The 17,570-nt window shown below is 35.8% G+C and overlaps 1 protein-coding gene across 1 annotated transcript in view; it reads left to right on the forward strand.

Annotated features, from left to right (window-relative positions):
- The window catches only part of ANOS1 (anosmin 1), a 145,705-nt gene that overhangs the window by 102,740 nt on the left and 25,395 nt on the right, over positions 1-17,570 (forward strand). The window contains exons 7-9 of the mRNA XM_080377639.1: positions 6,197-6,399; positions 8,843-8,990; positions 12,852-13,001. Of these exons, the coding sequence (XP_080233765.1) occupies positions 6,197-6,399; positions 8,843-8,990; positions 12,852-13,001 (501 nt within the window). The remainder of the gene's footprint in view (positions 1-6,196; positions 6,400-8,842; positions 8,991-12,851; positions 13,002-17,570) is intronic.

A 17,570-nucleotide genomic window follows, 5' to 3' on the forward strand; every position in this document is an offset into this window, starting at 1 on the left:
ATAATGACTAGCAAATTATTTGAGTTTGTATTTTCTTTCAAGGAGGACAAACATGATATATAATCTGAATCCAGGGAAGAGTATGGCACCACAAAGTCTCTGTCACTAAATATTTTAAGCAGTTAGAGCATTCAAAACCATTGGTACTGCAATTACTTGGAGAGAGACTTTTTGTCTGGTTACCACAATACTGTTTAATACTATTTTGTGTGTTTTTGCAAATGCAAAAAGTATGATCTCTTGAGTAGGCACAGAAAAGTGAAGTTTTATTTTGTTTTATTCAAAATAATGTTGTCTTCTGAGGTATGTAATTTCCATTAACTTTTCTTTCACTAAATAAAGCTCCTTATTATCCAAATTCATTTAATTTCCAAGTCATGAAAAAGACAAAAACAGGAAAACAAGTATTTCATAAAGCATTTCAGCTTACAGTTCTTCATCTAGTTGTGTTTTGAGGTTTTATCTACTGCAGCTTTTGAAGCTCTGATACTGTAAACGTTTGAGGTAAAGGTTTATTAACTTTTTTATGCTGCCTTATGTGTTCATTTATGGTATTCATCTGTAAATAATAAATAATCAGAGTGACAGCTGAGATAATTTATGAAATACAGCCTAAGCAGAAAGATATATTTTTTTTTACTGTTTCTTTCTTTTTTTATAAAGGAAATGAAAGGTTTGCATTTGCTTGTCTGGCATGGCATGACCCTTCACAGTGTCATCAAAATGATGCTTCATTTTGCGAAAATGTGATTCTGAAATTTCAAGAAACACAGTTTAGTCTATTCCTGTCCGTTTGGAGCAGACTGGCTAGAAGATGAAGTGAATACTGCACCTACTAGAGAGTGACTTCTGTCCTAGAAGTAGGACTCTGCACATGGATTTTCAGATTGATACTGTTAGTTAAAATCGATTGGAACTTTCTGCTATTTTGACAGTGGTTTCCACTTCACTTTTCAGGATTTAAAATTTGTGTGTGCTTTCCTTTTCATCTTCAACTGAGTGGCAACAATTTGCAATAACAGCAATAAATAAAGCTAACAGAATGCCTGGCAGAACATTTTTGATCCCTAAAGGTACAAATTTATTTCTCTTAATATTTCAATTGGCTCTCTCCAAGCTGCTTCATTTTCTCTGGAAGCGGGAGAGAACTTTTTCTATGGTCCATAAATGGGTCTCCTTGGATGAAAAGCTACCTGTGCTTTTCTCGCATTATGTGGGACCAGATAGCCTAACCCAACTGGTCAGAAGCTGTTTGGTACTAATCATAGAATTTTTAATTTGTTGCATTTGGGTAAGAGTTTTTAGGCTATTTTTTTCTAGCTTTTTATGATTTATGAGGAGAATGAACTCAGTAACAGAGACTGCAGTTAACTAGAGGGATCAGCGTTGGGCTTTTCCATATAAAATATTATCTTGCTGCTCTGTAGTTAGGTACTGTGCCAGTTTCTGAGACAAGAAGAGGCTGTAAGATCAACACAATGAGCCCAAACCATTCCATCCTTCTACCTCTGCTAAAGGTTTTTATCTTCAACATGAAGGCAGTTGCTAGCACACACAGGATAAATTGTTAAGCAAAAGGAAGCAGACAACACTGTTTTCACAGCACATAAGTACTACGCTGGATGTGATTTCATGCATACATTACTGAGCGTTAGAAAAACCAGAACAGACACCCACTCCCGGTAATAAAATTCTTTCTGTTGCTCCTGTGGGACCAATGATTTTTTTATATTGTTGCACAGCTGGTTTATGTGTGCCATTTCCATTGGGCAAAGCCAGTCCTCCCGCTTATGCCTTGGAACTGTTTAATGGTTGGAAACTTGTCTGTAGAGCAGCTTCAGCAGATTTTTAGAATTGGAAGGGCTAATGTTTAAAAGATAGCAATGGGAGATCCATTTTAAGTTAGAAAAAAAAACTCCATAAAAAAGGGATTTAAATTAGAGTCAAACTTGCTATCACTTTTACAGCTCAGAATGAGATTTATGGTTCCAATGTCATTATTTCCTTCTCTGACATATATTCCAAGTCATTTACCGTTTTCACTACAGTTGCCACATTTGTAGCCAAAGTGGATGCATTGCAGCAGTGTATGATGTGATCTTTGTGTATAGCTTGCCCATACTGTTTTGTTAACGTTGCAGAAGTGCTTTCAGATCCTATTGATTGAAATAATTTTGTAAAATGTAAATTGCCTTTCACTATATATTCACTTCACAAATACGAGTGTGGGAAGATGTGCATTCTGAAATGGTGATGATGTGAGGTTTTCTTTTTTTCTTTTATTTGCAGCAAGGAATCCTCCCTTTTGGGGAGTGGAGACAGAGTTTTGCTTGTGATGGCTGAGTAGCCAGTAAGACAAGAATTTAAGTCCTTTGGGTATACTCAAGCCAGATACAATCCAGACAAATGCAGTACTTACTCCGTGTGCTGGAACAGCAGCTTCAGCCTTGACCTAATGAAGCTATCATTTCTAGCAGCGAGAAGTGATTTACTTGTCAGGCTGCTGAGACCAGATTTTTTTTCGGATTTGAGGACAGCTGCCTTTGCCAAATTCTAGTATATATGTAACAACTTTATTTTATTTGAGTTGTAGTATAAACTGCAAAGGAAAGCTGCAACTAGTATCTGCAAACCAAAGAATTTGATTTACTACTCAGATAAATTTGTCTATATAAAATTTCAGAACTTTACATTTGAAAAACTGGCAATAGTTTCCATTCCAGTAATTTAATGTTCATGTATCTGAATAACACATGTGGGCAGTCAGTCAAAGGGATCACAGATACATGGAGACTAAGATCAGAATGGCTATTAGCTTTATAAGTTAGCAGAATGGCAGTTGAGCTTCGTAGTCAGGTTAACAAACACCTTATGTATATAAGCTTTATAATCCAGTATCAGTTACTAGATCTTGAAGTATTTAAGCTCTGGTTCTATACTGATTTCAGTGTCTGCATAGGCATAAGCATAACAAAGCACCTTGTACAAGCATGACTTTTCCATTCAATAATGCAGGAAAAAAACCAGCTAATCTCTTACCTGTTAACTGGCAGGCATGCATTATTCAGGAGCATGCTCTTAACATTTTTTTTTATTTTGTTTTTTTTTCAGGTTTTGGTTTTTTGAGGGGGGGCTTTGGAAAGGGTAGTGGGGGTTGTTGGGTTTTTTTTGTTGTTTTTTTTTTTTTTTCCTGAGGGTGGGGTTTGCATCATTTGTGGGGTTTTTTTTGTGTTAATAACAGATTACAGTATCTTGCCTTGCTGCTATTCCTTCTCACCTGTTTGTTTTGCTGGTGAAACTCAATCCTTTCAAATGTCTGCTGACTGAACTGTTTCTAGTGAACACAGAAGAAATGCTACTGATAAAGTAATGTTTTCAATAAACTATGCAATTATAGAAACTACAGGGCGAAATGCTGGTGCTCTAGGAAACTTATCTACTGGTTTCAGTATGCACATAGTTCTTCCTTACTGTTTTCTTTTTCTGCTTATGTTGCTGGGAAGAACAGGGATGTTAGAAGTTACCTTAAAAAATCCCAAATTCCTGTCATTCTGAGACATATAAAAGCTCCATTCTGGTTAATTGGTAACTTTCTAGAAGGAAAAATTAAACACTGTCTTGCATTCTTATGGGGACAGAAATATTTGAAAAGTAGAGCATAAATTCGGTCACTTGCTTTTAGACCTATGAAAAATTGGTGAATAGAACTTCAAAATATTTTTAATCATGTAAGACACTATCCAGAAAAGCTGTTTCATTGAACTTTTAGATTACTTTTAATGTCTCTCAGAGTCTTTTATAGATATAGAATGAAGGCAAACATGTATTATGGTTAGAATTGTTTTTGCTTATATCTGTCCATTTGTGAAGACATATTTTCTGAAACACTTTAATTCTATCCCATATGTTATGCATACATAATACATGACACATAGTACTTCTGGGAGATAACCTGAATAATTCACCTACAGTAATACGATCATGTTGCACTTCAGGTTATAAATGTTTTATTGCCATAATATGTTGTCACATAACATTAAAAAAACCCCAAACTAACATTTTATAACAGTGAAGATGAATACTTATTAAAGAATTTCAATGTATGAATCATGATCCTGTTTAAATTTACTGTACCTAAATTTTATTTTATGTCTACTTATTTTATTAACTGGTACAAGTTGTGTTAGAGAACAGTACAAACCATTTAATTAAATGAATCTGTGAAATGTATCCCTTCCAATATAAATAGCTTTGTATACTTTAGGATGGAGTTGTTGGCTGCTTCACAGGTGAGGAAATAAGTGTAAGAACAGTGCTTTGCCAAAGCCAGAAAAAAATAAGGGAACTGGCTTGCAAGCTGATTTAAAAAAATGATTGAGAAGAAATAAGGGATTCTTATTATTTTGAAAATTAAGTTAAATTTCCAGAAATTAAACTGAAATATGCTTTGTAACTTTTATGGCCAAAAGTTAGTTTGAATTATATGTTTGAGGAACAGGGGCATCCATTACTATTTAACTAAAATGGCATGTGTGAGGAAACAGGAGCATCCACTGTTATTTAACTGAGTCCCATTAAATAACAGGAATAAGCCATTATTTCACATCTGCTGATCTTTAAAGGGGAAATGCTGTCTTTATTAATTCTGAATGTGTCTGTCTGCATGAACTAAATGATGGAATTTTTCAGTGAGACCATTTGTCACAGGGATTATCTGATGATCTTAGTATGCCTGGAAAGTTTATTTAACAGCTCATTTACCATTATAAAAAGATGCAGGTGAACCATGCAGTAAACGAATGCCTGGTATCCTCTCTGCACACCTCCGGTTTTACTTTTTGGCAAATAAGTGGTGGCTCATTTGACGAAAAGGTTATATGAAAATGTTTTTTTTCAATCAGATTGGTTTTTCTTGGCTACGGGTTCATAACATGCATTAATTACTGTGTTTCCTTTATTCTGCCTGATACACTTCCAGGTCAAGTCACACTATTTACTTTCACTTAAATTTTGGTTTTTAAGTTTCCTTATTTTTTTGTCACCAGTGTTTGGCTACCACAGGCATGTAAAAAAAAGTAGGAGTTAAAAAGTAGGATTAAAAAGTAGGCAGTTAGTAAATAGACAGTTGGACTTTCAGAGCTTAGTTGTAGAGTTTCCATTGAATCACATTAATTGGGGCCAGGATATTATATATAGTAGGTCCACAAGGAGGATCTATCATTCAATATTGGAAAAGGTTCAATATTGGAACCTCTGACTGTCAGGTGTCCTTTCTGACTCTAGGGTCAGCAGAAAGACAACTGAAGGAATAATATCTCAGTTGATAGTGACCAGAAATTAAACCAGAATAGCAAAATAATCATGGGGGTGGCTGATTAGGAAGAATTTCTTCACTGAAAGGGTGGTGAAGGATTGGAACAGGCTGCCCAGGGAGGTGACTGAGTCACCATCCCTGGAGGTGTTTAAAAGACATGTAGACGTGGTGCTTGGCGACATGTTTAGTAATGGACTTGGCAGTCCTGGGTTAATGGTTGGACTTGATGATCTCAAATGTCTTTTCCAACCTAAATGATTCTATGATTCAATGATTCAAATTGCTTTTTGTTGTCCTAAAAAAACCCTGTAGACTTCTATGACAACACAATATATCATTACATCTTAGTTTTATTTATTCTAAGGAAGTGTTTATGTCCCATGGTGGTGGATATCAATACTAGAATTTTGAAGAAAGATTCAAGGTGTAGAAAGATAATTTTGTCATCTGGGAACTGTCTGGCAACACTGAAAAAACATTCAGTTTTTCCACCATACAATTCTGTGATGACTGTACAAGGTCACTTGTAGAACACGAGTCTTTTACACTCACCATGTTTTTAAAGTGGTGAATGACAGAAGTAAAACTGGTAGTCTAGTACATTTTGATAAAGCCTCATAATGTTTATGAACTACCAACAACACAGAATGATGACAAAATTAGATGCTAACCCATGATTTTTATTTCAGTTGAATTTGAATTTCTAGAATTTACAAGAAACCATATCACTTATTGAGAATTTTTGCCTGAATTTTCTTCGGTGTGTTGAGAGTGTTTAATCCAGCTTGTGTATGCCTGGTGAATGCATAAGACCAAGGTGATCTTCATCTTACTGAAGATGATCTTTTAATTTAACATCTTTTTGTTTATTTAAAATTCCAGATCCGTCTGCTCCACCAGCTCCATCTAATATCAGAATTGCCAATATCAGTGCAAACAATGATGGGACTGTAAATGTAATGATTACTTGGGATCTTCCAGAAGAGCCTGATATCCCAGTGCATCACTATAAAGTCTTCTGGAGCTGGACATACAGCAAATATGTAATCCCAGCTAAAAAAAAGAGAAGGAAGACTACTGATGGGGTAAGAAAGAAAATAGAAAATGAGATGGAAATATGGCTTATTTCTGGCACAAAATAGAGTATAAGTATAAAATATGTGATAAATTGCAATGATTTCTGCAGCTGGTAAAGTAGTGGTCTTAGTTTTTAATATCACCAACCCCATAGACAATTTTGATCTCTCAATCCCTATCCTTCACTGAACTCAGGGAGAGAAACAGAATTCTGTCTTAAAATGCAGGTAAATGCTGTAAGATTTTTCAGGAGAGATTAATAGAAAGTTAAACACTGTCCTCTAAATTCAGGCTTCTTAAAGATACACTGCTTGTTTTATTTGAAGAGCCTAACATCATCTATCACATTGTTCTTTCACTATGCAAGTAAAACTTGTGACACTATCATGGAGAGTAACCATTAAGTAGTGGAATAAGTCCAAGGGAAAAAACAAACCCAGAACTCTTTAAACAAGCTGCTGTACCAAAGATCTGATACATTTCCATAGCAGCAAGCTCCTATGAATTTCTTGACTGATGTATCAAATATTGCTTTACTGGAAAACTACCTGTTGTGATATCCTTAAGCATATTGCATATTATTTTAAAGTAGTTAATATATATCCATTACAGATGACAGGCTGAACTTAGTTTCCAGTGCTTTTAATAAATGTGTTGTGAGAATTTGGTCCCACGTCTACGTTAACATTGTGTTTTGGCTCTGGCTGTTCACTTGCACTGTGATGAATGACAGCTAAAGTTCCCTCTCTGTCCCTCAGTCACCAAACAGTGACAGAAATAAAGGCAGTGAAAGCTGTGTGCTGAATTCATGCAATTAAATGTGCACAGAAAAGAAAATTGTATCTTTGGTCACAGAGAAGAAAATTGTATCTTTGGTGTACTTATAAGAAATCACTTTGGCAAGATAGGAGTGGGGTTGGACTGTACTACATGGAAAAGTTTGTGTCTCTGAGGAAAGCTGCACTTGTCTAGAGACCTTCAGGACAGAGGCTACAGCCTAAAGATGCAGGGGATCTTTCTCTCCACAGGCTGGTCCTCAAATCACAGAACTCAGAGAACTTTAAAATTGAGCTGGGTCCTTAATGTTGTGTTGGCATTTTGCATAGGGTACATCCTACATATAAATATTTTTAAACAGATCCAATACACAACATTACAGTAATGGGGACCAAGTTCTGACCTCAAATATAGGGAAATCCAGAAGAGCGAAGGCATATTTTAGAGAAAAGGCAGGCTTTTACAACAACTTTCATATTACTCCTGGATCATTGTACTTCTGCAGCATGTCACATGGAACTACAGCAATGCCAGTGAGATTCAGACTTCCCTACAGGACACTCCAGATGCTATTGCTAGTCAATGATCTCTCAAATACTATAGCATTCTTTGTTCTAAAAAGGAAAATGCAGAAAACAAAAAAAACAAACAAACAAAAAAAAGCTGAAAAAATCTTATTTTGTAAGGATAATTGAAGATTTTTTGGTCCAGTTTTTACCTTTATAAGTAGTCTAGTCCACATAACTTTATAATGATTTCCATATGAAATCATTTCAGGTAGACATTCAAATAATTTGACTACAATATTAACACAAGTTTATCAAGACTTACAGTGAATGTTATAAATATCTCAGGACAAATCAAATAAAGCTAATTAATATTAAATGCTTTTGAAAATTCCTGAAGTGTTACATATGGCAGTACCTGGTTATCTTTTTCACTGTGGATTGACTGTCAAACTTCAGAGGCACAAAGAATTCTAATGAAAATGTGGAGTAATGTTTTCTGTCTGAGAAATGGACTAGAAAGATATTTTTATATATACATTTTAAAATATTTAGAAAAGTAATACTACTAAGAAACCTTGAGTCTTCTTTGCAATATCATGTTGCTTGCCTTAATTTATGGATTATTAGTGAGAATGATAATCCTACTCTGTTGTTTCCCCATTTAAGACACTTCCATGACAATTTTTTCATTTTTGTTTTCAACAGTTGAAACAAATAGAAAATGTTGACAAATGTACTGAATGTTGGATTTTAGCTGTCTTCACGCTGGCTGTCTGTAGAAAAAGGTTTCAATTGCTTTCCCAAGAAAGAAATTGGGAAATAAAAAGTTTAAATTCATTTGGCTAAAATAATTTTGGCATAAGAAAAGAACTTGTTATATAGAAAAAAACCTTTTAGTTTTGGCCTAAACAATAGGTGTATATTTGCCAAGGAATTGCCAAAATTATGTAAATATCAAGAAGGTTAGTATTTTAAAAATTACACACAAACCCCAGATTCCAATAAAATAAATATATTAAAGAAAGAAAATTTTGCTCTGTTGAAATTTATACATGGGTTTTCTAATTTCAAAAAAAGTAGTGTGCCTAAGGTAACAGGCCTGCTTTTAATAAGCGCCTGTGTTTCAGTAAGACTGTAACTGCTTTGTATATTTATTCTATTCTAGGCACAAAATTACGTGGTCCTGGAAGGACTCCAACCCAACAGCAACTACAATGTAGAGCTGCAGGCAGTAACACGTTGGGGTCAGATACGCCTGAAGAGTGCTAAGGTTTCTCTCCATTTTAGCACGACTCAGGACACCAGGAATAATAGTGAGTAATTGTATTCAAACACCTGAATGCTTTCTCTCTTATTTATCTGAAATTTGTATGTTTTATATAATGATTTCTCAAATTTAAAAAAATAATTTTCTTAAAATGTACTGTTTGATAGCATAGTGATCCTGTCTCAATCAACTTGAGTAACACTTTAATGATTAATTTCTTAACTAAAAATTGATGATGGTTTTGCTTAATTGTTTGTCTTAGATCCTAGAAACCTAAAATAAAGAATTGCAATGAAAATGGAAGCATTTGCATAACCATGGTGTTAATATTTTTAAAATGCAGTACAGGTATAAATATTGATTATATTTGTCAGTGGCTGGAATAAAACAATTTCTGTGTCTTTGTCTTAACCGGACAGTTTTAGCTGTCAGTGCTTTTCAAAATCCTGACTATTCTGAATAGCCCATTAATTCAGATTTTTGGACCACACAAATATCTACCATTAATTGATACAAAACATCGACTGTTAGGGAATCTAAAACGTCCCATGCCTGACAAGCAGTGCATTATCAAAATATTGCACACATAGGACCCACATTCAAATTAAAATCTTGAGATTTTTAGATGTCAGGTTATGTCTTCTTAAGGTCTTCACAAGCTCACATCTGAATCTGATAATGGAAAGCCATGGTAAATGGTAATCCATGATTCTTATTCTTAGTTAAATATGATTTCTACAATTACATGATACTGAGTTATTGCCCCAACTGCTGATGTGCCTCTGATTAACTAATACAGCAACATTCTGATAATAAGATGTTAAAGAATATAATTTTAAATATCCTGCCCTGACTCCATTTCATTTTCCATCTATTTACGTTCTCTTGTTAAAGTACACCCCAAGTTTAAACTTTGTCACCATTTTCATAACGTAACTAGTTACTTTCACCCTAACTAATCAATTGGTATTGCTGTTGGACCCTTCTGCAAGCATATTCAGTCTGGATACGCATAAACTATTTTAAAGTGGTTGTTAGCTGTGACAGATCTTCATATCTACAGTTGCTTCCCATATTAATGCACCAATAAGAAGAAATAGGCCTAATTATCCTTCTTTTTACCATATGAAAATAATTTTTACTACTTTTTTGGGCCATCTTAAGAGACAGTAGAAGGCCAAGTTTTCATCTTTTCAACACACTGAGTCTTTACTTGAAATCCATACCAAAATACGAGCTTGAATCTTCACAGTGTGTACATAAGGCAAATTTGTGTTAAATCCTCTGTGAAGCCCAATGTGAGTAAGAGTTTCTGCCCTTTCCATACTGGCTTTCCTAGAGATTGTATGTGTGCGTTCTGTCATCCCCTAGAATAGTGGCCAAGGCTGCAGGACTGTGCACGATATCAAAAGCTTCTTTGAGTTACTGCATTTAGTTTTCCTTTCTTTTTTATATGTACACAGGAGAAGTAACAGAAGAAACACTATGGTGGGAACTGGGTGTTTCAATTCCAGTACACTTAGCCACTGAGCTCAACTAGAAGGGTGTCATTGGGATTTATGAGAGATGTTCTAATTTTGCTGATTTTTTGGGTTTTGTTTTTGGTTTTGCTTTTTTTTTCTTTTCTTTTTTCCTTTTTTTTTTTTTTTTTCTTTTTCCTTTTTTTCCTGCAAAGCACACTTTGCTGGATAAGCAAAAATTTCAGGGTTTTTTTTTACATGTATCCCACCCCTTGGTTGTCTTCTCTCTTATAATTAGAAGTTTCTATGAAGTTCTGGTTCTCAGTACTAAACTTCAAGATGTTTAGTTTTCAGTCCAGTCACCTTGACTGGCATTTCATGAGATTACGTTGCAACTCTGAGAAAGAACATGTAACTGAGTTTACATCAGATTGGCAGAAGGAATAATCAACCAACTGATGTTTATCAGGCTTTTTTGCTAGTCCTGATGTTAGGTCAGATCATCAGTCTTTAAACATGATAGTAAATAAAGACTTTCTATAACAAAACCCCTCTAAACTGGATCTGAGTAATGGGAATTGGACTGTATTGGTTTTGGTGCCATTCTGTGCTTACTCTGAGAAACCCTTTCAGTGGTAGTGCTGTATCAACGCTCCATGGCCTCTCTAATGGTTTGTCTCTCATGGTCTCTATCACCAATAGGTTTGTGGTGGCAGAGGACGGGTTTTGTTTCATTTTTCCCTCTACAAAACATTGTGTTTTTCAGAATCTGATGCAGATCACATCTGACTTCTTATTTACAAATCCTCTACCAACTGGAGTTCATTTACCTTATAACTCACGTGTGACTGGTGGTTTTATCATTTTCTGTCCATTCCAGTGGCACCCTTTTCCTACCATTGTCATAGCTAGATCTAAATTCCTTCCACAATTTTGCTTGGATAATATGTCCTCTCCTTGATTTTTTTACTTCAGAAAACAGTCCATCAGTAGTTTCAGTGAAGGTCTGCTATCTATTAATTTGTAATCTGTCTGCTGTCCGTCTAATCTGTATAGACTTTCTAATGCTTGTGCTTTATTTCGCTTTATTGTGGTGACCTTTTTAGGACTGAAGGGTTCATTAATTGTATTGTTTTTTAAACCAGAGTAATACTGTACTAAAAGCAATATTTTTATTTACTCATATACTTCAAGTATTTGTCTGTTAAGTTCAAGTTATAAACATCCATTTAGTTAACAAACAGTATTTTCTTTTTGATTGTAAATCAGTGCCTGCAAGAACTGGAATACATGTTTGGTTTATAGTAGAGTACTTCAATAATTTTATAGATGAATCTGAACATCCTTTCTGTTAAAGCCATAAAGTAAAGGATTCAAGATTTTTTTTGAGCCTAAATCACTGATACCATGCATTTTAGTGGATAGAGAACTCTGCTGAGAAGTGTATTTGGGCCTTTTTGGACATTTTGTTAAAAAAATAGCTTACATTGAAAAGCAAATGGAAACTACTCCTGGAGGATATGCGAATTCATCTTCTGATTCTCAGTGAAGTTAGGTACAGAGCCAGCCAGTCCTGCTTGAGGTACTTTGAGAATACTTAGAAGCAGATGGAGAAGTACGAAAAATAAAAATAAAAAAAAAATATTGCCTGAAATATTATCTAGGACACGGCACTCATGGCCTGTCTTTATCTGGGGAGTTCCATGGCCTTGGGGAAGTAGGTCCAGAAGCAACATGCCAATTTTGCTGAAGTCGCACTGTCAGTTGCTCTGCTCTCAGTGGAATTAAGCTCTGTTTCGTTAGGTGTCTGCTCCTATTGTCAGAATAGAGAGTAGTCTGTAACCCACTGAAGTAATTTAGTCCTACAGACCTCTGTGAGCTTTGACCCTGGCTCTCTGGCGTTAAATTTCCCTAAACTCAGAAATATGTTGCCTCACTATATTTGTATGCTGCACTTCTAGGAAATACAACAAAACTCTCTCTCTCGATCTTTATATAGAAATATTCTGAATTGGTGTCCTGGTTTTTCTGGAAGTGAAGCAGACAGAGGACAGCAAAGCAGAGATTTAGTAAAATTAAAATACTTAAACTTGAGGTACACCTAATAGATTTAAGTTTGTAGTTCTCTCTATCACTTTTTTATTTCCTTTTAAGTGGTATAAACATTATGGTTACCTTGAGAAAGAATTTGCTTAAGTTTGGTAGTTTTACTGTGATCTAAAACAAGCAAATAAAATGTAAAATTGAGCATTTTCATATTGAAATATATTTATCTTTTTCTTTCTTTGTCTAATTTTTTTTTCCTAATTGATTTTCAGGCAAATTATATGCTTTTCAACCATTATGAAGTTTGTTCTTTATATTAATTTAATTTAGGTAAGACACTGAAATAAGATAATTTGGATTAACGATTTCAGCACTATTAACATAGTCATTATACATTGCAGAGGAACGGACATCTGCTGGGAAACCCCAGAAAGGACTGGTAGATCCTTACCCAACTTTTCAAAGAAGAAAAACGACTCGTTTTCTTAAAATCGGAACGCCTTTCTATCAGGACAATCAACTTCAGGTCAAAGTCTACTGGAAGAAGACTGGTTTGTCAATTTTTTTGCTATTTTTTCTAAGGAGGAACTCTCATCAATGCCTTAGATTTGTAGAACGTTAATATGATGAACCTTACACAATAATTTGAATTTAAATTCTATGCCCATGCTTCCACACCTTCACCTTCATGTTACAGTGAAACATTGCCTCTCCTCTTTGTGTTATATCTGTGTAAATGCCTTGCAGAAGGAAATGACATGAATTAGCTATCCAAAAATTACAGTCAGTGGTGCTGGGACACTGAATCCTCCCAGAGCTAAGATAATTTTTTGGGTAGAAATTGCTTCTGTGAAGTTTTAAATAGGGACACATAATTTGGCCTTAGCTTCCACAGAGCTTTTGTTGCTGTGAATGTTTGTCTCCCTGGAGTGTGGTTAAAGGGTCTCAAGCCCATGCAGTTCCCGGGCAGATATTCTGCTGATGCCACTGTACTATCACTTGTTGACAGCTGAGAAATGAGTAAGGAAATGAGTGTATATGGAAGTCATGCAGTGAAGTCACAAAAACTAAACTAGTTTGAACCACAAAATTTAGAGCTGTACTGATTCAATGTTAGAACCACAGTTAGGCTTTATGCAAAACTTTATCAGTCACCTTGAATTAGAACAGGATGAATAGTTGGCCAAAACCACTGGAAAAGTCTTGAAGTTGGTTTTCTGCTAGGCTGCATGCACTTCGGTTTTTCAGAAAAATCTAACAATTTTATGTTTAAGTCTTCCAGTCTAAAGGAAAATGACATAAATTTAGTGTTCAATCAGATTCAGAAATCAAAAATTTTTCTGTTCTTGCCCTCTAGGAACATAGAGGTTATTATGCACTGCTCCAGTTTAGCCATAACAGTTTCATATGCTGTTATTTGAAAATGTGCTAACGTTTTTAGTGTTTTAACTTGGAGCAATCTATATGCATAGCACATATATTTTATGTATATATATCTCACATATATAAAATCTGTTCAATTTTTGTGTTTCATATGAAGGGCTACAAAATGAAATTTTCTTCTGGAATTTTTCAAAGAGCATTAGAAATATTTAAGGTCTTTTGGGTTTAGGTGTATGCAGCACCACCCAGAACAAGGAAAGGCTATATAATCATTCAGTTATGCTATGTAACAAAAGACTATGTCACACTGGATGGTGTGGATCGTGAGGGGTGTCCTTTGCTTCCTAAAAGTGGCTGCCTGTTTGAATGGTTACCTTTCTAGCCCTGCTATATCAAATATTTTCAAATCAAATGCTTGTGTCTCCATGAAATCTGCAAGCTTTGGCTCAGCCTGACTACATACACATCTTAAATATCTGTTCCTATCTTGGCTATGTTAGTTTTCTTTTTTCTAGCTTTCCCCATTATATTTCATTTTGGCCTAGCTTCATGGAAAGCTGCAATAATTTAAAGTTTAAATGAAAGATGAGGCATTTTTAAATGTGTATACTAAGGTTACCTAAAAATATTTTTGTTATCCAAAGTGAGATTTATATATTCTGAGCTTAGGACTGATCACCTTAAGCTTTAGCCTTCTGCCGATACGGTGTCAACTTATGGTCCAAGCTTTTTTTATTTTGTAGTCAAAAAAGAAAAGCAGGTGACTTCTGAAGCAATTAATACCACACAGCAGCAGAATAATTTTCTGGAAATACCTCTTTTCCTTAGTGAGTACAGAAGGGAGCCTAAACAATTCATTTGTAGAAGGCTTAGAGATGCCTAATGTCTCTGTGAGCTGAGGTTCAATTCTCAGCAGTCGGAAATAAAAAAAACTGAGGGACAGGATTCAGTGATTAGACTATGATGTCTGCCACAGGGGTAAGGGAGAGTTGTGCAACCTACAGCTGGCAAACAAGATTCAGCCCAGTGGAACAATCGATCCAGCTGCAGCTGGTTTTTGGTCAGCCTGTTTCCAGTCCTGTGACCAAAATGCTAACATCATTAGTGAAACTCAGCTTGTGAATAGTTTTCCGAAGTCACTGTTATAACTTAATGGAGGAAAAAGTCATGACGAGTACAGCAATATTCTTCTTGTTCCAAAGTAGATATCTTGAACTAGATGTTTACTAATTACAACGGTAACTTAAGATACTGAGCTTATAAGTAGACATTGCATCATAGATACCTAAACGGTGACATCTAAATCAGGAGCTGAATCCATATGCGTTGCATACCTGGAGGTAATATTTCTCTTAAAGGCTACAGATGCCTATAAAATGAAATAAGGTAGTCAGAATTCTCATGGTGGCTCATAGTTTGGAAATAACAGAGTTTGGAAGTGGTGTAATCTCCACAACTGGAGATCCTCCAAGGCAGATATGGCACAGACCTGTTAGAAATGAGAGGGATTTACATGTGGTCACCTTGTGCCAGGGGTGGACTAATTGAGTTCCTGAGTAGCTGACTGTGAAGCTGACTCATCTTGCGTGAATCTGTGTACATCCAGTTAAATAAGGTGGACAGACACCCAGAGGTCGATTTTGGTCGCGTGCTGGGAGCAAGCTCTATCCCATGCACTAGGGTGTTTAGGATATGCCCCAGCCATGCGGTGGAAAATGCCTTCATTTTTCTCACAAAAAAACCAGTGTTAGCAAAGGTGTGTGAAGAGGGGCAGAATATGGAAGTCTGTCATGCTTTTTTCTTTTCTTTTTTTAAAAGAAAATGTCTGTGTTCTGAGTGACAGCACTTGCAGTAACTCAGCAGGAGCCGTTGCCTCTTGTGGAACTGAAATATAGCCAGTTACCTGCTCCTGAGAAGCCAGCAGCTTCTATAAACTCTTACAGGAGTTTGGAGGTTATGTAGTACATGGATGAGGAACTGACTGTAAATTTACTAGTGACAATTTACTGCGGAGCAAGTCTGTTTCACCATGCGAGGAGCACAGCAGGAGAAGCATATTGGCTGTGTGCTGTCTTTATGAAAGGCAGCAGTTACTGGAGCCAGCTGCGTTGCAAACTGTACCCACACATCTTTCTCCTTTACGAACTGCACAGTCTCAAGTTGTGTTTAGGGAGTTGTAGGAGGTGTAGCAGTGCAGCAACTATAATAGGAAATACTGAGAGAGAATTTACCTTAGCCTGCTCTATGGCCTCACACCTGGGCTATGTTCATTGCAGACAGATAGGCAATCAGAGTTCAAAACCTTCCCAACAGGGAATTGATCCCTTTGTCTCCTACATGGTTGGTGAAAACAGGAGTCCCTGTTGATTGCTCTAATATTCTCATTATTTTGTAGTTTTCTATTTAAAACAACACTTTTTTGGTGGAGGAACACAGCCATTCTGTAGTCCTAAATTAGGATGTCTGACTTCAAACAAACGAACAAACAAGCAAATTGAAGATACTATCATGAAACCATGTGAAATAAGTATATTGATAATGATAAGAGTTCCCATGATATAGAAAAGATTTCAGGAAATAAAAACCTCAAATTGGAACATGTTGGACATTTGCAAATTAAGCAGAATTTCAGTTGGTTGTGGCAATTTTTGCTTTGTCTGGTTTGGTTGTCAAGGTTTTTCGTGCTTTTTGTGATAGACTTCATGGTCCTAACAAGAGATGGTTACAGTGGTGATGAAATTATTTAGATCCTGGATTTTTTTTTAGGATAAAGATGTTTAAACCAATATGTTATGTTGACATAGTTTCTTTTAGCTGTAATGAAAACTTTTAACAGTTACTGCAACAGCAATCTTTCTTTTAGTAAGAATAATGTTACTAATTTTCTGTCTTCTGCTCAGAATTTTTGTTGTATTTCTGATTTCAGTGGTTGTACAATTCTATGCAAACCTCAGATTTTTTTATTTTCTCCAAAACTAAGATGTCTCTACAGATGTGTTTTTTACTGCCTCACATCACAGCACACCACAGATTACAGAAACAAGAAGAAGGAAAGACCTGTGTGGATTTCTTATACCACTTAAGGAAAGGCAAAGATGTTACACAAATATGTTCCTAAGGCTGTTTTAGATTATCAGTCCCTTTGTTAGCTGAAAAATTGTTTTGCTTTTGAATTTGAACCATTTCACTGTCTAAAAAGGACAAAATAGATCAGAATCGTAGAATAATTTAAATGGGTTAGAAGGGACGTCTGGAAGTCAGCTGGTCCCACCATCTGCTCGAAGTAAAACTAACTCTGAAGTTAAATTGCTCAGTCCTATCTTTAAGGCCCTATAACACATGTTGTTATTGTTTTATGAATGACAGGGAATTTGTCCTCTATGAATCCCAGGCTGCAGGGGCCACCTAGGTTTATTGCAGTGTACCTTAGGATTCCAGAAGGCACGGTGAAGTCTCTTGACATTCAAAGATAGTTCTTCCATCACTACAGAGATATATTCCTCAGTGTCATTTGCAGATGTGCCTCTAGGAAGCCAGTGAAAGAACACAATGATGACATCAGGGCTGAAGCTCTTGTCTTTGTATCATCTCTCTGAATAGAATTCATCAGACCTCAGTCCTGTGCAGGATCTGCAATAGGGCGGGTGTTGCAAACTACTACTGAACTGGCTTTATTATACAGTAGAGAAGTGAGCACTTATCAGTACTCAGAAACTGAACAGCGTTTGAGTTAAATC

The sequence above is a fragment of the Falco punctatus genome (genome assembly GCF_963210335.1).
Source record: "Falco punctatus genome assembly, chromosome: 2".
Lineage (NCBI taxonomy): Eukaryota > Metazoa > Chordata > Aves > Falconiformes > Falconidae > Falco > Falco punctatus.